The 18,209-nt window shown below is 33.5% G+C and overlaps 1 protein-coding gene across 1 annotated transcript; it reads left to right on the top strand.

Annotated features, from left to right (window-relative positions):
- The first annotated feature begins 1,756 nt into the window (after positions 1-1,756).
- LOC128217579 (ADP-ribosylation factor-like protein 8B) lies at positions 1,757-12,257 on the top strand. The gene is made up of 6 exons (XM_052924807.1): positions 1,757-1,934; positions 2,701-2,781; positions 3,327-3,400; positions 5,854-6,015; positions 6,831-6,901; positions 8,501-12,257. The coding sequence occupies exons 1-6, from the start codon at positions 1,812-1,814 to the stop codon at positions 8,542-8,544; spliced, it is 555 nt and encodes a 184-aa protein (XP_052780767.1). The 5' UTR covers positions 1,757-1,811; the 3' UTR covers positions 8,545-12,257.
- The last annotated feature ends 5,952 nt before the right edge of the window (positions 12,258-18,209 follow it).

An 18,209-nucleotide genomic window follows, 5' to 3' on the forward strand; every position in this document is an offset into this window, starting at 1 on the left:
GTAAATTTATGATATGTTAAATGTATTGTTGCCATAAGTGTTTCAATTTTACGCTTAAAAGTGACTTCAAGTGGTTGATCTTTCCCCGAGTTAGTGTGACGTTATTTGATAAAATGTTTCCGGTTACAGTCGGGTCGTTCAATTTACAGAATAGGTAAGAAAGCATAACTGGTTTTCTTAAATGAAATGAAGAATTTTTATAAACAATTCTTGAATGAAATAATGAAATATTGGTGTAAATATAATTAATGAATTGCTTTGACCACACACTCTGACCAGCCCAAATGCGTTCATATCCCGATAATGTCATCATGCCCGCAATTTAGTCCTTAAATAAAAGTAAAAATAATTAGTTTAATGAAATCATTATCAAAGATTAGCGGTGTTTAAAATAAAATTCATATCATTGGATTCTGAACATTTGAATACAATGCTCTAAACAAACTGTACTGCATTGAGGAGAATGTTAAAAGTACAAAAGGGCCCGTATTACAGAAGCAATAATGCTTATAAACAGCATCTAAAGTATTTTTTTAAATATTATTAATTAATTATAAAGAAGTAAAAAATGATCAATTTCCAAAATCATATTAGAATTTCAAGATGTTTTAACTGCTTTAGCATAGAAATAATAGTAATATTTATTAATTCATCCAGATTTTACGACAAATATCATATAATTTTGTTTAAAGTCCCAGTCACCGTATCTTTTAAAGTAATGTAAAATTATTGAAATGAATGTATGTCCAATTTCCATTTTTAACCCTCAAAATGAATTTATCGCAATAGCCGAAAGTATAGTCTGAACTCGCAAGCATCTTCACTGCGAATTCGCATATCACGTTACTTTCTTAATGCAAATGTGGTGGTGTTTGCGTTTATCTAAATTAATATTCGGCAAATGCTCCGATACGACTGGTTCATTTAAGAGCACCAGTGTATAGCACTTTCATATGGAACCCCAATTGTGTGGTTTACTAGAATCTAAAGAGGTCAGTGAGCTGTATAGAATAGAGGTAAAGTCATACTGTGGAAGGAACCCATGGACGATAAAATGAGTCTTTAAGTAACGTGACCTACCCTAGTGCTCGCATCAAAAAGTTGATAGAAAAAACACAATTATTCCTATAATAAACAGGAACAGCTTTATTCAAGATTTTAATTATGAATTTCATCGATGAAGCGCTCTTCTTCTTCTTCTTCTTCCGTTCTTCTTCTTCCGTTCTTCTTCTTCTTCTTCTTCTTCTTCTTCTTCTTCTTCTTCTTCTTCTTCTTCTTCTTCTTCTTCTTCTTCTAGATTAAGGTACAGTACAGTCCACATAATCATTTATTAACATCTTGACGTTTTATGGTTAATATGTCCGTGGAACCTTATACTTAGTTGTACTTCTGAAACTAATGCTTTAATTTTTGTATGAAAAGTTTGTATACGTGTGGGAGTTTTTTCGCAAAAAAAACGAAAACACACTTATCGATTAATTGATACAAATCGCGTAAAGAATCTTCCACTTGTTTTGTTTATCTTCATATATAAAAGGTTTTCAACAATCATCGTTGGTATCATCGTCGGGAACCACGGTACTTTCTTCTGTTATACTTCATACACAACGAAGCATGGCGTAGTGTATATCGGGGGCATCCGACGATGCTTTGGTATTAAAATTATATAATATCGGACTTGTTTTATTCAGGGCCGATTTTACTAAATTTTGTCCTATACGGCGTGGTGTGACCATGACCTATGATTATCAGTCATGTGATTTGTGTGTTTTCGCCTCCATTTTCGCAAGGAAGTGAAAGCAGAATTCAAGATGTTTCAGTTCTTTCAACGAATTCTTGACTGGTTCAAGAGTCTATTCTGGAAGGAGGAGATGGAATTGACCTTAGTTGGGTTGCAGTACTCAGGGAAAACGACATTTGTTAATGTTATAGCGGTAATTATCCAGGCGCAAAATTTCGACGGTCTTTGTTTTCCTTTTTGGTCCCCACCCACTTTGCCATCTGTCAAACTGTCTTAATACATTATACGTGTCCGGATCCGTATGTTAACACATTGGCAGTTGGTCAGCAATTGTCCCATTTATTTATTGAACCATTTACATGAACATTACTAAGAAACATTAGTCATGAATATTAGTCATTATGTAAAGATCATTTAATGATTTAAAACAGGTGTATGCAAAAGAAAGAATTTTTTTCTTCTCGAAAAATGAAACACTGTTTCAAATTAAAAGCTTACAAACTGACCTACTAATTTCTTAAAAGATTCAGTAACAGCTGTTGAAATATTTGAAAGTCATATTTATCACATTGTGTACTCAAACTACAGAAACAGTAAAGACTGACAATTCATTATGGTAAGGTATAAAAGACTGGCCAGACCAATTATGTACCGACTAAATATACCGCAATTGGTCTGTAAAAGACTGGCAAGTCTGGAAGATGTATTAGAATATGTAAACATGTATTGTGAAGTGACTTTAATACTGAATCAAAACTTCTGAAGTTTTGTTTTTTTGGCACAAGGTACATGGGCTAAATTCATTTCCAATCAACTAGAAGACGGATTGCCTAAGAAGCCTAAAATATGGTTAATTGGCAGAGTATCATTTATCTTAATATTTTTTTATACCAATCATTATAAGTAAGTTTATATTAAATAAACATACAGTTTTATCAAGCAATTGTCATTTTTTGCAGTCCGGCCAGTTTAGTGAAGACATGATCCCAACTGTTGGCTTCAATATGAGAAAAATCAGCAAAGGAAACGTCACGATAAAGGTAAAATAACATTCCATCCAACTGTCATTAAAATTAGACTTGGACGAACAAGACCTGCGACTAAGACACTTAAGTGCTTGGAATCAAACTATTTAACTACATGTAGGTCTGCTATGTAAAGTGTAGAGTTTGAGCAAGCTAGGAAACATTTGATTAGTGCAGGGTTTGGGGCCCAGTGGTCTTTTCAATCACAACAGGGTATTTACACCAAGAAACACCATTCTAAACTCCTTCTATTGCTACATGTAGTAACGTTCCTCACCATGAACAGTCAGTATAATATATATTATCACAAAAAAGTGATTTAACACTCATTATCTTTTTAACAAATTTTAAAATATATACTGTATCTTTTTAAATATAATCAGTTGCCATTCTTGTCTTCTTAAAGGATATACTTGTAGAAAATATGTACTTAGTGGCAAAGATCTTATTTGCTTGTCAAGGGAGATCACTGCATTGGAGTTTGACGAATTATATTCGTATAGATGCTGGTGTGGCCAAGCATATTAGCCGTTCCATGCATCATGTTATATATTTTACAGTTATGGGATATTGGAGGTCAGCCTAGATTCAGAAGTATGTGGGAGCGATATTGCCGAGGAGTTAATGCTATAGTGTGAGTATTTTATTGCATACTGCGGACATGCTTTATATACAACAATGGGTATGACTAAAGTGTAAAAAGCCACAAAATGCCATGAAAAGCCTTTTATGGAGAAATACTGTACCTAAAGGATAATATGATTTTTTGTATATTTTTTTATGTGTAAAAAGCAGTTAAAGATATAATATGCATATCTTTTCAATGAATGAATATCTCAGATAAATGTCAGCATTAAATATAAAATGGTCATGATAAACTATGCATACAGCTACAAGCAACAAGAAACAGACTTCGAAGTTCCATAAGATGTCATTTAAAGATGTATAAGAACCGCTTTTTATACGCCAGAAGGGTCGTATTATGTTATTGCCTCCATCGTCTGTCCGTCCGTTAGCAATTCCGTGTCCGAGCCATAACTTGGTAACTAATAAAGCGATTTTCAAATAACTTTATACAAATCATCACTACATTAAAAGGATGTGTCGCGCGCAATTTCCATACCTCAAATACTAGAATCACCATGGGGGTGCGTTAGCAAATCCGTGTCCGGGCCACAACTTGGTCACTAATAAAGTCATTTTCAAATAACTTTATACAAAGCATCATTACATTAAAAGGATGTGTCGCGCGCAATTTCCAGGTCCATACCTCAAACACTAGAATCACCATGGGGGGGACGTTAGCAATTCCATGTCCAGGCCATAACTGGGTTACTACTAAAGCAATTTTCAAATAACTTTATACAAATCATCTCTACATTAAAAGGATTTGTCAAGCATGCTTTCCAGGTCCGTACCTCAAAGGCTAATTTCACTGGGGAGCGTTAGCAATTCCGTGTCCGGGCCATAACTTGGTAACTAATAAAGCGATTTTCAAATAACTTTATACAAATCATCACTACATTAAAAGGATGTGTCGCGCGCAATTTCCAGGTCCATACCTCAAATACTAGAATCACCATGGGGGTGCGTTAGCAAATCCGTGTCCGGGCCACAACTTGGTCACTAATAAAGTCATTTTCAAATAACTTCATACAAAGCATCATTACATTAAAAGGATGTGTCGCGCGCAATTTCCAGGTCCATACCTCAAACACTAGAATCACCATTGGGGGGACGTTAGCAATTCCATGTCCAGGCCATAACTAGGTTACTACTAAAGCAATTTTCAAATAACTTATACAAATCATCTCTACATTAAAAGGATTTGTCAAGCATGCTTTCCAGGTCCATACCTCAAAGGCTAATTTCACTGCCCAAGGCTAATTTCACTGGGGGCGTTAGCAATTCCGAGTCCAGGCCACAACTTTGTGTTACTACTAATAAGGAATTTTTAGAAAACGTGTCCTAGCCACAACTTTGTAACCAATAAAGCAATTTTTAGATAATTTTATACAAATTATTGCTACATTAAAAGGATGTGTTGTGAGCACTTTCCAAGTCCTGCTACTTTTAAACTTGTATTCTCAGATTTTCTAAGGAAGTTTCAGATATTCTATTTTTTTTTATAAAAATATTTCATTTCATAAAATCTGATTCCATATTAGTACATCCTTCATTGCACTACTTACCAGTATGTATGTTGTTTTACAATTATTCTATGTTGTAAAAAAATACTGTTGAACAAAGTATCATTAAAGTTTCAATATTGGAAGTTTAAGCCTTTGTTGTAAACACTTCACACCTAGTAAGCAGAATACTAGCATAACCTAAATGTTTATTAAAGACCTCAAGCCGAATTTTCTTCGGGCGTATAATGCTCCATTTCGCGGTGCTCTTGTTAATTATTAATAGTCTTTTCTGAAATTGTAAAAGCAGAAGCTTATTAAGTGCTGACAATTTTTATTGTGCCATGTTGCAAACCGAGAACCAATCAAAATAGTTGTAATAAAATGCGTTTATGTATGCATTTTATTTACTTCTTTATCTCCAGTAATCAACACCTGGATTCCATATTGGAAATGGCCGAAAAATCACCAGTCATAAACAGTTTAACAGACATTTCGCTTTTATGTACCTTTTCGCTATTTAGTCGTTTCGAAATATGTCAGCCATACGGACTGTCATTTACGAAAGAGCTGTGTGACCTGTACAAAATTTGCCGGACATGCACCGCAGACCCACACATTTCAGGAAGACTATATATGACTTGCATTTGTGTTGAATTAATAGTATAATGCTGGCATTTCATGACAGTATGTGGCTTATCACACTCAAGTCATACTGTACAATTCATTGCCTCATTTTTATGTATCATATGATATATGATTTATCATAATAGTAGCGTCATTATGGTGTTATCTAGTAATTCTAGCAAAAATAATATAATAGTTAATCATCAAAAATTAGACATAGAAAAAATCTAGATGTTCATATCAAAAAGGCACGAAAACATCTTTGCATCCTAATGGTGGATGGCTTACCTTTATACAAAGCAAATTAGTGAACTTCAATTCTTGTTTTCAGTTACATGGTGGATGCTGCTGACAATGATAAGATAGAGGCTTCTCGCAACGAGCTCCATAACCTACTAGACAAGCCTCAGTTACAGGGCATTCCTGTCCTGGTGTTGGGAAATAAGAGAGACCTCCCTGGGGCGCTTGATGAAAAACAGCTCATTGACCAAATGTAAGAGTGATAATCAGCTTTTGTTTTTGTTTAGACAAATTATATTTCTGAAAGAACATACAAAGTACATGTATGCAAGTCATATACTAATTATCAAAATACAGCATTGGGCTGAAATAATATATTACCTTATGTACAGGACTTTAATTCCCACAGTAAGAATATACAAGATTTAGTTAAGAACTTTAATAAAGTTAACAACATGATTAACAACATCGTTGTTAACTTTTAAATAATGTTTTGTCTCAAATCTTGTGTTAATACATTATTATTATGAAATACAGCAGATCACAAGTGTCTCCAATAAGCTTCCAGAGCAGTGATTTGAAATTTGACAATGATGACGTAAAAACATTAACATAGTTCTGAACAATTGGCCCAATGTATCATGATATGAGGGTTTTTTGTATACTGGTTTTAAACAATTTTAAATGTTAGAACAAGAATGATCTTTTCTTAACGCATTTATTCATAAGTCCAGCTGCAATCTATCTGTACCTGTTTCTATACTTAACATCATTTTACTTCAATCTCTTGCAGTTTTGAACTATTTCAATAACTTTGGGCTGAACCGTTACAAAAAGAAGTGTCCAATTCTAATTGAGAACCCTGAATGTACCGTATTGCTTACTGACCTCCAATGAGTCGTGAAAAAAATTCAATGATATGCCATACTTATGTAGGTGTAATCATTGAATGTAAATGAACATGTATTGTTTTTGAAATATCTACATGTATGAGACACAAAGATATTACAGTAATTGTCCATTGTGATAATTCACATCTTTAAAATCTGTTTCTTTTTTTTCTTACAGGAACTTGTCTGCCATACAAGATAGAGAGATTTGTTGTTATTCTATATCATGTAAAGAAAAAGAAAATATAGGTAAGAAATTGATCTTAAGTGGATTTCTGAGCTGGGCGTAAACTATTTAATGTTTCTACTTCTTAGATTGTCTGCCATAGTGTTTAAGCTGCACTCTCACTGATTGAACGTTTTAACATCTTTAATATTTTTTGTGTTGGAATGAGCCAATTTGTGCGTAAATGTCCAGAAACCAGTAATATAAGACAAAAGATGAGATCACAGTTTTTAATATTTATGTTAGAAAATTAATGTTTTATAATGAAAAGTTTTTTTTTCCGCAGTATCTCATACATTTGAGACATTTTCTATTGTGTGTTGTCGAATATGACTGAATGGAAGGCACTGAATTCGAAATCAGCTTATTCTGCGACAAAAAAAGAAAGAACAGTCAAATCTGTCAATCTGTGAGAGTGCAGCTTAAACATTTAAATATTAGACTTTCAAGTAACAACAATTGTACTACAATTTAATTAAAAAAACAACCTCTTTAGCGTTTTAGCTGAAGTGTAATGTAAGAGCATAAATATAAAAGAACTGCAACCTTATCTTTTATCAGCAGTCTTATTTTACCAGAAATTTACGCAAAACTTGGCTCATTCCAAGACAAAAAAATAAAAAGTTAAAATCTATTATTTTCATTCTCACAATCCAATATAATGTGGATTTTCTATAGTTGGATTTTACGAAAATCTCAGTATTAAAAGGCTTAAAGAATATTTACCCCCTTTGTCGCAATTCAAATATTGACATCAGCTGAAGTAACCAGACATTAATTCAATTATTCAATGGAACTCCCGGTGGATCTTGTATTGATTAATCCTGAAGAACAAAGAGTAAAGTAAACATTAGCACATCAGTAGCCCGATATTTGGCTGCTGTTGGTTGGCATTGGCCTAGTAAGATGATAATCAGTTTTAATAAATGACCAAATAAATCATTTTTGAGCCGAGATAACGATTTATTTAATCATGCCGTAAACAATAAACTGGTTCTGGGTTAATATCTGAATTGATAATCATTTTGATCCAAGAATTGAAAGTTTGTGGATCATTATAAATAAAATATTTCTTAACATGTATGTATGTACTCTGATCATGTCTTGAGATTGTTAAAACATAATGGAATTTATGCTACGGAACCAGTATCTGTTTTCATACAAATAATTAAGAGTATTGTCCTGCTTTAGTGGCATCGTTGTTGTTTTTATTCTAATAAAACTGTGTTTCTATAATCTTAACAAAAGACATTAGTCAAGGGATGTATTTGTACGCGGATTTCTGCAAATCTTTTGGCTCCAGGGACCAAAAAGTGATATAAATAAAGTTATCTGGTTGCCTTTGGTTGTTACTGTATTTGGTGTTAGTGTTGACCCACCAGTTTGCTTCAATTTTGAAGTAAGGGAGCCTTCAAAAGGGCTTCTAAAAAGTCAGTATTGCTTCATGCTGCAGGGTGCTCTTCACCCCCTTTGAACCCCCTCCCCCCCCCCCCATTGGGGGCCTTTTAAATGGTTTTGGCCCTTCAGCTGCCAGATCAGTCACATCCCTGTGTTTCTATTGTTCTTATAGAAATAAGTTTCTATTGTTCTTATAAAAATAAGTTTCTTGTTCTTTACTTCAGATATCACATTACAGTGGTTGATACAGCATTCGAAGGGTCACTAGAGGTCAAAAGCGGGGTCACGCTTCATTGCATCATTTGTCAGCAATAGGCTCATTCTTCACCTCATACGACTTTCACTGACCTATGGACACCGTGTATAGATGCTTCAAGGGGGCACTTTGTCAGTTTGTTAATAGATGAAAGTATAAGAAGAAATTCCTCAACATTTCAAAAATAGTTAATTATTTTGGCAGTTATTGGTACAGGCATACTGTATTACTGAAATTTTCTGATAATCAGATACAGAATTTTCCATAATTCATGCATTTGTGTTAAATTTTAAAGACACCTGTTGTGTTTTATTATTGTTAATTTATTTATATCATGTATTAAGCAGTGATATATTGTTTGATACTTGGTATCACTGTGGCTGTCACTTTGTAAGCATGTTTTTTATAGTCCAAAGGATCAAATTAAAGAGGGTTTTTTCAAAAGAAGTACTGGCAACCTTATAAAAACAGCCCTGAAATGCATTTCTTACAATGTCTTTGTCTATTGAACATGTAAAGAAGGATGGTAGTCAGTTGCTAAATAGATAGGGTGCCCCTTAAAGAAAACCCATGTATGAGTGTTTGTTTGGTGCAATCTTCAGACACTCTGTCATTTCGTTTTTGTCATGTTGAGTGAGAGAGATTTTTCAAGTTTTGACCAGTCTGAGCTTAGCTTAGTTTGAAATTATAATATTTTTTTCATTTTCAAAGATACTGTCACCTGATCAAGTTGAAACAAAAGTGGAAGCATTGACAATTTGTTATGGATATGCAAGGTTGTACAGAACAAAGAAATTGTTAAAAAAATAAGTGAAAGATCAAGCTGCCAAGATTCATTGGAATTTATGAAAACAATTATTTGACCTCTTGAAAGATATTAAAATTTTGTTGTTATTTTAATTGTTCAATAATAACAATAAGTTTTAATCCAGGGTTATATTTTTTCCGCATTAATTTATATTCAAAATTGTGTTCAATGTCTGTCTTTTTAGGTACATGTTAGAACGCTTTATACTGTATGTGTTTTTGGAGTAGTATAAGTTTGAAACATTTAATTGAATGATTATTATTGTCATTTTTCCCCTTAAACAGAAGAATTATTAGTATTAGCATTATTCTTTATTTATTGATGTGTACGAGTTCCTCTCAAATGATCAGCAATGAAATGGGCATTTGAAGAGCTATGATTGACATTATATGTATGTTTGTGAAATAGGGTTGCACAACGTCATATTTTAATATTTGATGATTGAATATTTAGTAACGTTTGGTGAAAACACAATTGTATGAAAATATATAAATAACATACCGGTTATACATTCATGTACATGTATGTATAAGATAGGCGGTGGCTATTCTATGGATAGCTTGATAATTTGGAGTGTAACTATTCCATATCAATGTTGTGTTTTTTTGTCCTTGTTTTTTTCTTAGACTTTTTTGTGAGCCAGGTGTATTAAAATAATAACATTCATATTTAAGCAGGCTTTCCAGCGGCCCTAAAATCCTAACAATATCCTTATATTTTGAAGCTTTGTTTACATTCCTAAATTAAATGCACTTATTATAAAATATCCTTTATCGGCGCCTTTTTGTTTGTTGTAGGACAAAACATCCCATTGTCAACACATCCCATGTCATTTCTGACTAAGTAAAAAAAATCATTTTGACCAGGTGGACAAAACATCCCAAATCAATTTGACATGGTGGGCAAAAGAGCTCTCTTTTTGTGGAAAGGAACTCTGAAAACACTTATTTTAGCCAGAAAATAAATTCAGAATTGTGATTAATTTACTAATTTCATAATTTATAGTCGGGTGCTGCTGGACAGCCTGTTTAATTAATTTTTAAAAATTGTATGAAAATAATGGCCATATTAACAATGATGAAATGAAAATATTTACTAGTCATTACTGACCTTTATATTTGCTCATTTTTTCTAGAAGTTAATTTTAATTTATCGTTCTACTTACGAAATGATTCAATTATTTTATTTTCTGAAGTATCTGGATATAATGTTAATTGAACTAGTTCTTGGGCCATATTCATAAAACTTCTTAAGTCATTTCTTTAATTAAGTTGGATTTTGAAGTCATATTAAAAGAAAACAGAATTGTTTTTAACATAAGCTATTGAATTCAATAGAATAAATGTTTGTTTTTTTTTAGAAAATAACCAGTGAGCTACTTAACTTAAAAATGACTCAAGTTAATTTTGATTTCAGTTAGTAAATGACTTAAGATGTTTTATGAATACTGACCCTGTCAAATAATTTTCTATAAAGTGGCAAATCAAACTAAACAATGATGGCTGTTCTATAGCTTTACTGTATAAAAATAATGCTTGGATAGATTAGTTTATCTGCATGTAAATTTATCTTTTCTTATATAAAATTATATTTAAACACAGTAGACGATGCACTCATTCTTATTTCTTAATATATTTGCTTTTTTATTACAATTTCTCGCAATTGTATATTGACCTATGTAAATAGTTCTTCACCCTACTTTTTTAAGGTATATTTAAACCCAATCTTTAAAGTGTGAAAGTGTAAAAATGACAACTACAGCAGTGTTTATTTTAAGAGTATCCTCATTGGCTGTAAGGTATCATGTGTACAATTATGCTAATTTTTGGTGCATATATTATTTTGAAAGGGTTTGACATGTAGAGAATGAGTGCCGTAAACGACTATGTATAGGACGCATCCAGCGAGATGTCAAAATTATACTGACAACAATCATTACAAACAAGATTTGTTGACAAATTGCAAAATAGGCCATTTCACATCTGCTTGCAGTTCGATATAGAACAAAAAATACAAATTGTCATAACTTAATTGATAATGTATTTTTGGTCATTTATTTCGGCAATCAATTATCGTCCATATGATGACAAATTATAATGGTTAAACAGGCATAAAAATAATATGATGGTCGATGGCCCGATAATATGACACCTAAATTGATGTACAAGTTAACATGTTATTAAGATAGAAGGGAAATAAGGAAAGTCCTCATTTACATGGTGTGAATTATGGATGGTGTCTTGAAGCAGTCTTGGTGCATTTCAAATCTTGTTGTAATAAAAGCAATGCTAGTGTTCTCATCCTGCATGTATGTGCAATCTATATTAGACGGTAGTGCAAACAATACTTGTTTAAATTCATGGATCCTGAATTAACAATTCAATGAATTCAGAGTGTTTCAAGGGTAGTAATATATGACTATTCAAACAGCCATATATACAATATATAATCCTCTGACAGTAACTGCTAATGTAACTGTTCATAATACTCATTGTTCTTTCCAGAATGTTTGTTCGTTCGTACGAGTAAACATTGAAGGCTAATATTTAAACTATCAATGCAATTGAACGGACAGTGAATGGGTGTTTCAAAAATTGTTTTCAAATGTTTTTTTTGGAATTGTTAAGTCACTCAATGAAAATAAAACGTAAGCTTTCGTTTCTGAAGAAATAGTAACTGTTGTCATCTTTTGCAGTGCAATACTTTACTCTATTAAGTTGTCCTCTTTCCTATTTCCCAAAATTCGCATTCCATTAACTAGGAATTGTATGTGAGAACTACCAAATATTTTTGTTGTCATGTGAATGTTTCAGTTATGAATTATTGTTACATTTTATTTCATTTCTATTGTACAATTATTATTTATGTCAAGCTAAGTATAATTTGTGATATTTAAATAAATAATGAACAAATTTTACTGCATTTGGTGTTTCTTATAACAGGCATATCAGCACTTGGTCCCGGAGTGAAAATTTGGTTTTCGAAGAAAAAGCCTGGCTATAAGATTGGGAAACAGGCATATCGGGAAACAGGCATATCTTCACTTGATCCCCGGGGTGAAAACTTCCTTTTCGAAGAAAAGCCTGGCTATAAGATTGGGAAATTTGTACATCATTCGTCGGGGGTTGTAGTTGGGTGGTGGAGAGGCATGCCGCGGATGGTTTTCCACTCAAGAACTTGAGTCAGTGGGATCAAGGATGCTGTTACTATAAATAGAAAACAGAATGATATTTTTTGTTCGAATATTCAAATAATAATATACTATAAATGACAGTTCTTCTGCGGTATGCTTGTATGAAGACATATTTTATGATTACTTTGTGGGATGGTTTGGTCATGGTTTTTTTTAATAAAAGTAGAAATTTGGTTTCTGCTCAATAATCAAAGTTAGAACTAATAAAAACATGTAGCTTTAAAACTTAAGAGACATATCAGATCAGTTGTTAAAGTCAGTAGGGTCAAGGCCTCGATGATTAAAAATAGAAAACGATTATCTCTCAAAAGCAATAGAGGTGTAGTTAACAAAAAGCTACATTCCAATATGTTACATGACTGAAACTTGGTACAAGGCAGGTTTATGTAAAGATGTACAATCAGATCGGGTCAAGTCATTTTCTATACATAAAAACAAGTTTAACGCAGTAATATCAGTTTAGAATGACATGTGGTGAATCCATTTAAAGGAGGCTCATGTGAAAACATACTAAGTGGGGTTGAGGTGAAGGAAACTTTATAACAATCGAGCAAGGGATTTTAATTAATAACTTAGGCATATTACTACTATACCACATAAAAAGTAGCAAGTTCATGTGAAGATTTTATCTTTGAATTGTATTTTGGGTGATGGAGGCAAGGTCACTGTTATTGAAATTAGGTAACATATTAATGGCTTTTGAAAGGAATTGTGCTTTATCAATTGATTAATTGCACAGACTTGACTGTTAGGACCATGACAAGTCTTTCGAAATATATTTAAATATAAAAAATATATGTATAACAAAGAAATATAAATCGGTGAAATATTCTGTATCACAAGAAACTTCACACCAAAACAGTTGTCTCAAATCTTGTTAGGAATACTGCATATCATAAGCGTATCCATCACACTTTCAGATCTACTTTAGGAAAGTCATGAACATTTGGCAAATAATAGTGTATTAAGGAATGCAGAACATTTTAACGAGGGCAAATTTATGGCCTCCAATTGAGCCAGCAATTTACAATAAAATCATGGTAATTGAATTGACCGCGGAGAGATATATATGTGTCACCATCAATACCAAGGCACGTGTTATGTCACCAAAAAGCCTGGCGGAACAACGCACACTGTATCAAGTGAAATATCATCTGAATACTAAGGAAGAAGAAATTGTGCTTATATTGAATATCTCATACCTTGTTTGAAATATGCATTTGTCGAGTTTACAAACCATTGCAAATAACAATTAAATATATGCATATGCAACTTGAAATATAATAATAATAATAAAAAATTGTACTATTTAGGAAAACTGTTTTTGTTTACATACAATTCTTCGTGTTCAATACACATAACTTATTAATATAGCAACATAAAGGTTATATGACAGCTGTATTCGTTCCACTTTAAACGCAACTGTAACATCACTTAGATTCTAAAACAGCTTGAATCGTTGCCCATTAACGTTTACACTAGCCACAATAATGCGCGTTTAGGGAACTTTTTTAATTTTTGGATATTTATTTTGTTCCCTTTCAAAAATCGTACAGTACTCTGAAGCGGCTGTTTATATGGACTAATGTAACACTATTTAGATTCTGTAATATCTGGATTTATCGTCCATTAAACTTAACTGAAACAGCACTTAGATTATACAACAGCTGCATTCGTCACTCATTACGCATAACTGTAACAACACTTAAATTATATAACAATTGGATTCGTCTCCCATTATACACTTAACTGAAACACCACTTTGATTCTACAACAGCGGGAGTGGTCGCCCATTTCACTTAACAGTAACAACAATTGATTCTATAACAGCTGGATTCGACGTCCATTACACTTAATAGTAACAACACTTTGATCCTACAACAGCTGGATGTGTCGCCCATTTCACTTAACTGTAACAACACTCAGATTCTATAGCAGCTGGATTTGTCGGCCATTTCACTTAACTCTAACAACTCTTAGATTCTATAGCAGTTGGATTCGTCGGCCATTTCACTTAACTGTAGCAACACTCAGATTCTATAGCAGCTGGATTTGTCGGCCATTTCACTTAACTGTAGCAACACTCAGATTCTATAGCAGCTGGATTTGTCGGAAATTTCACTTAACTGTAACAACACTCAGATTCTATAGCAGCTGGATTCGTCGGCCATTTCACTTAACTGTAGCAACACTCAGATTCTATAGAAGCTGGATTTGTCGGCCATTTCACTTAACTCTAACAACTCTTAGATTCTATAGCAGTTGGATTCGTCGCCCTTTTCACTTAACTGTAACAACACTCAGATTCTATAGCAGCTGGATTTGTCGGCCATTTCACTTAACTCTAACAACTCTTAGATTCTATAGCAGCTGGATTTGTCGCCCATTACACTCAACTGTAACAACTCTTAGATTCTATAACACTTGGATTCGCCAATCATTAAACTTTACTGTAAAGATCTCTCAATTCTACAACAGCTGGTTACTAAAATGTTGAGAATTACATTATAACTGTAGTATTAGATTGAATCTTTCCGTCTTTACTGGACTGAATGCATTTCAAATGTTCCTATCCTTATATGTATTTAAGTCTTGATTAAGTAATACATATATTGATGATGTTATTTAGTTTATAGTTTTAAAAAGTGATAATATGAGAAATATGGACCATTGCCTGGTCAATCATAATCTAAGAAATGTGGACCTTTGCACAGAAATATGTTCCTTTGTAAAACATTTTTATATCTCCCCGTATGGTGGTCACATAGTCAGTTTTACTACCATGTGAAGCGAAACTCGACTCCTCTGCTGGTGGATGCTCACCTCCTAAAATTGGTAAATATGCTGCCGTCTATTGACAAGTTCCTGTCTGATGAATTCCCTTCTGTTGTATCTGACACTTCTTCACTTTCATATTCTTTTAAAGATACACTTGAATTAAAACGAGTCATAGAGTGTAAAACTGGTACACTATTGATATTTGACTGTGAACTTTTAACAATTAACTGTTGAACGTTTGAACGATTTAACCTATTTACAGGTAAAGTTTGTGATTTGTATTGCCCACATAGGAAATGATGCGTGCATTTCTACCAGGGGTCACACTTGTACCTTATGGCACCTTTACAATGCGCCCCCTACTGATTCTTAAGTTTTCTCATTAAGGTCAAGTTTCCTGTGACGTAGCTCTTCCCGGAGTTGACCATTTTCTCTTTGCTTAAAGGTTACATCTGGCGTGATAAATATGGTCTTTTTATCCCCACGAGCTTGGAGATGCAGATCATGATTACCTTTTGTGATCATGACATTTAACGACTATCCGAAGTGGCCTTTTTTATTTTTTTCCATGTGTTTTCTTTCCAAGGCGTAGAGGTTTTGTAATTGTAATCTCTAAATACAACATGTATTCCAATTTCATAACATTGTTAATCAACGTCTTAACCTTTTTGTGTCCTCTTCTATTATTTTTAGGGACCGTCTCTTAAACTCTTACCACCAGACCAAAGCAAACATGAGTCTTCTTTTCTCCATGTCTTTTTGTTCTTGGATTTCCACTTTGATGGGGTTGTTTTGCATTTTCACCGATGACGCTAGAGCGTACTCTAATTTTTCAATTTTCGTCTCGATTTGGTCAATTTTGTCGTCCATAGAACCCAATTTCACAAGGACATTCTTAACTCCTGGGTAAAACTGTAAGGCAATGACGGCAATCCAATTTACACCGTCTGTTGAATTACGTAATGTCGGGTAAACAGGCTTTTGTCAAATTAGCACAAGATTGCAAGAACCAGTTTCAATAAAAGTTACAACAAATTCCACTTTTCTTTTTGGTCAAGTTCTTTTTGCAACTTTTCCATGGTGATGATTTGTCATCTTCCTCCATTTCACCATACTTGATGAGACACTGCCGTTTTAAGAATTCTTTTTTTCGCACGTGCTTTCTAATGTATTCTTGGTGGGTGGGGAACGCTTCCTCTGCAACATTTTCAGAAGTCTTATATTTTACCAAGAAGAACACGAACTATCTATGCCTGCTGATTGATAACGATTGAAGGATACATCCTCCACAAATTCACAGAAATATAATCCAAAAGTGCACAAGATGCACTGGATATTAATCCGAAAATTTCACAGGACTTTATATTTTTTGGTCTTATAACACCGGAAGTGCCTTATACAATAAATATTTTGGTTCTGTATTTCGATTAAACTAACAATTTTAGAAGCAAATGACAAGGAATGTATTGCTTATCATAATATGTTGTTTTTATGTAAATCATCGTATTTGATAAAGAGTATAAACGATTTATCATTGAAAACATTTTTACTCCGATTCAATAAAATGATGATGAATTTGAGACCAGTGTTTTAATGGATCTTTGCACAATGTTAAAATCTTAGCACAATGATTATTTAAGAAATATGTAGATTGGGAAATTTGGATCTTTGTACAATGACCATCTAAGAAATATGGACATTTGCATTATACTTATCAAAGAAACATTGACACGTTTTGGTTCTCCTATATAAAAATCGTCATTTTCTATGGTAAATTTCAAGCAAATTAACGTTGCTTTACACGTGTATGAAATAAGATAAACATGGGCCATGATTTGGAGCGTATCCTCGCGGTGTGGCCTGGATGCATTTGTGCAATAATTATGCAATATCATGGTATAATTTTAGAACTCATGTAACGAAACGCTCCCCTCAGTACAATATAGACAATTCACGATTTATTTCAATTGAATGGCATTAACCTATATTTCGTATACATGTAATGGTGCTGAAAAGTGAGAAACGAACCTATTAGGATTTTTCTAGTTGATTTCCAACATAATATTTTTTAATGAAGTTCACGACGTCAGGTGTCTTTGTGTGTACATTTTTTCTATAAAATATATCAGGGGTTAATATAAAATATATCAGGGGTTAATAATGGGGGTCAGCCTGAGGTGCCCTGGAGTGTATTGGAATGGGAGTGTCAAGGGGTATCTAATGATGACCAGAGGCGTATTGTGGGTGTCCAGGGGCATGTTGTAGTCTCCAGTTGTTTATTGTGGGCGTCTAGGAGTAGATTGTATGCGTCCATGGGGTGTTTTGTTGGTGTCCAGGGGTGTAATGTGGTTGTCCACGGGATGTTGTGGTGTCCAGTGGTTTATTGTAGGTGTCCAGGGGTGTACTGTTGGGTGTCAAGGGGAATCTTGTGATGTCCTGGGATGTATTGTGGGCTTTTCCTGGGGTGTATTGGGGTACTAAGACGCTCCCTAAAATCAGTACCTATCGTGTGACGACGCTGTTTTAATTTACTGATAACTCTGGCTATCCTTAAATTGCTGTCCGTAAACGATTTATATATGTTATGCCTGAACCGTTAAAAGACTTCTGAGGCTTTCAGAGCTATGTTTGTTGTACATGGCGCTTTTAATTTTCACAAAACAAGCTGGATTCAGTAAATATCACGCTAGTACTATACTGACAAATAGCTTTCAAGAAATATTAAACTTTATAATCCGAATGTGAGTAGCACTTTGTTTGAATCATACTAATCAAAACAAACAAGTAGCAACTCGAGGGATGAAAGCGAAGAGGTTATATCTGCTTCTTTATATTATGTCACTTAGAACCTTTTCGTATTCACTCCTCGAACTGTTGTGACATTAATCAAAAGCCATC

Source organism: Mya arenaria, chromosome 14 (genome assembly GCF_026914265.1).
Source record: "Mya arenaria isolate MELC-2E11 chromosome 14, ASM2691426v1".
NCBI lineage: Eukaryota > Metazoa > Mollusca > Bivalvia > Myida > Myidae > Mya > Mya arenaria.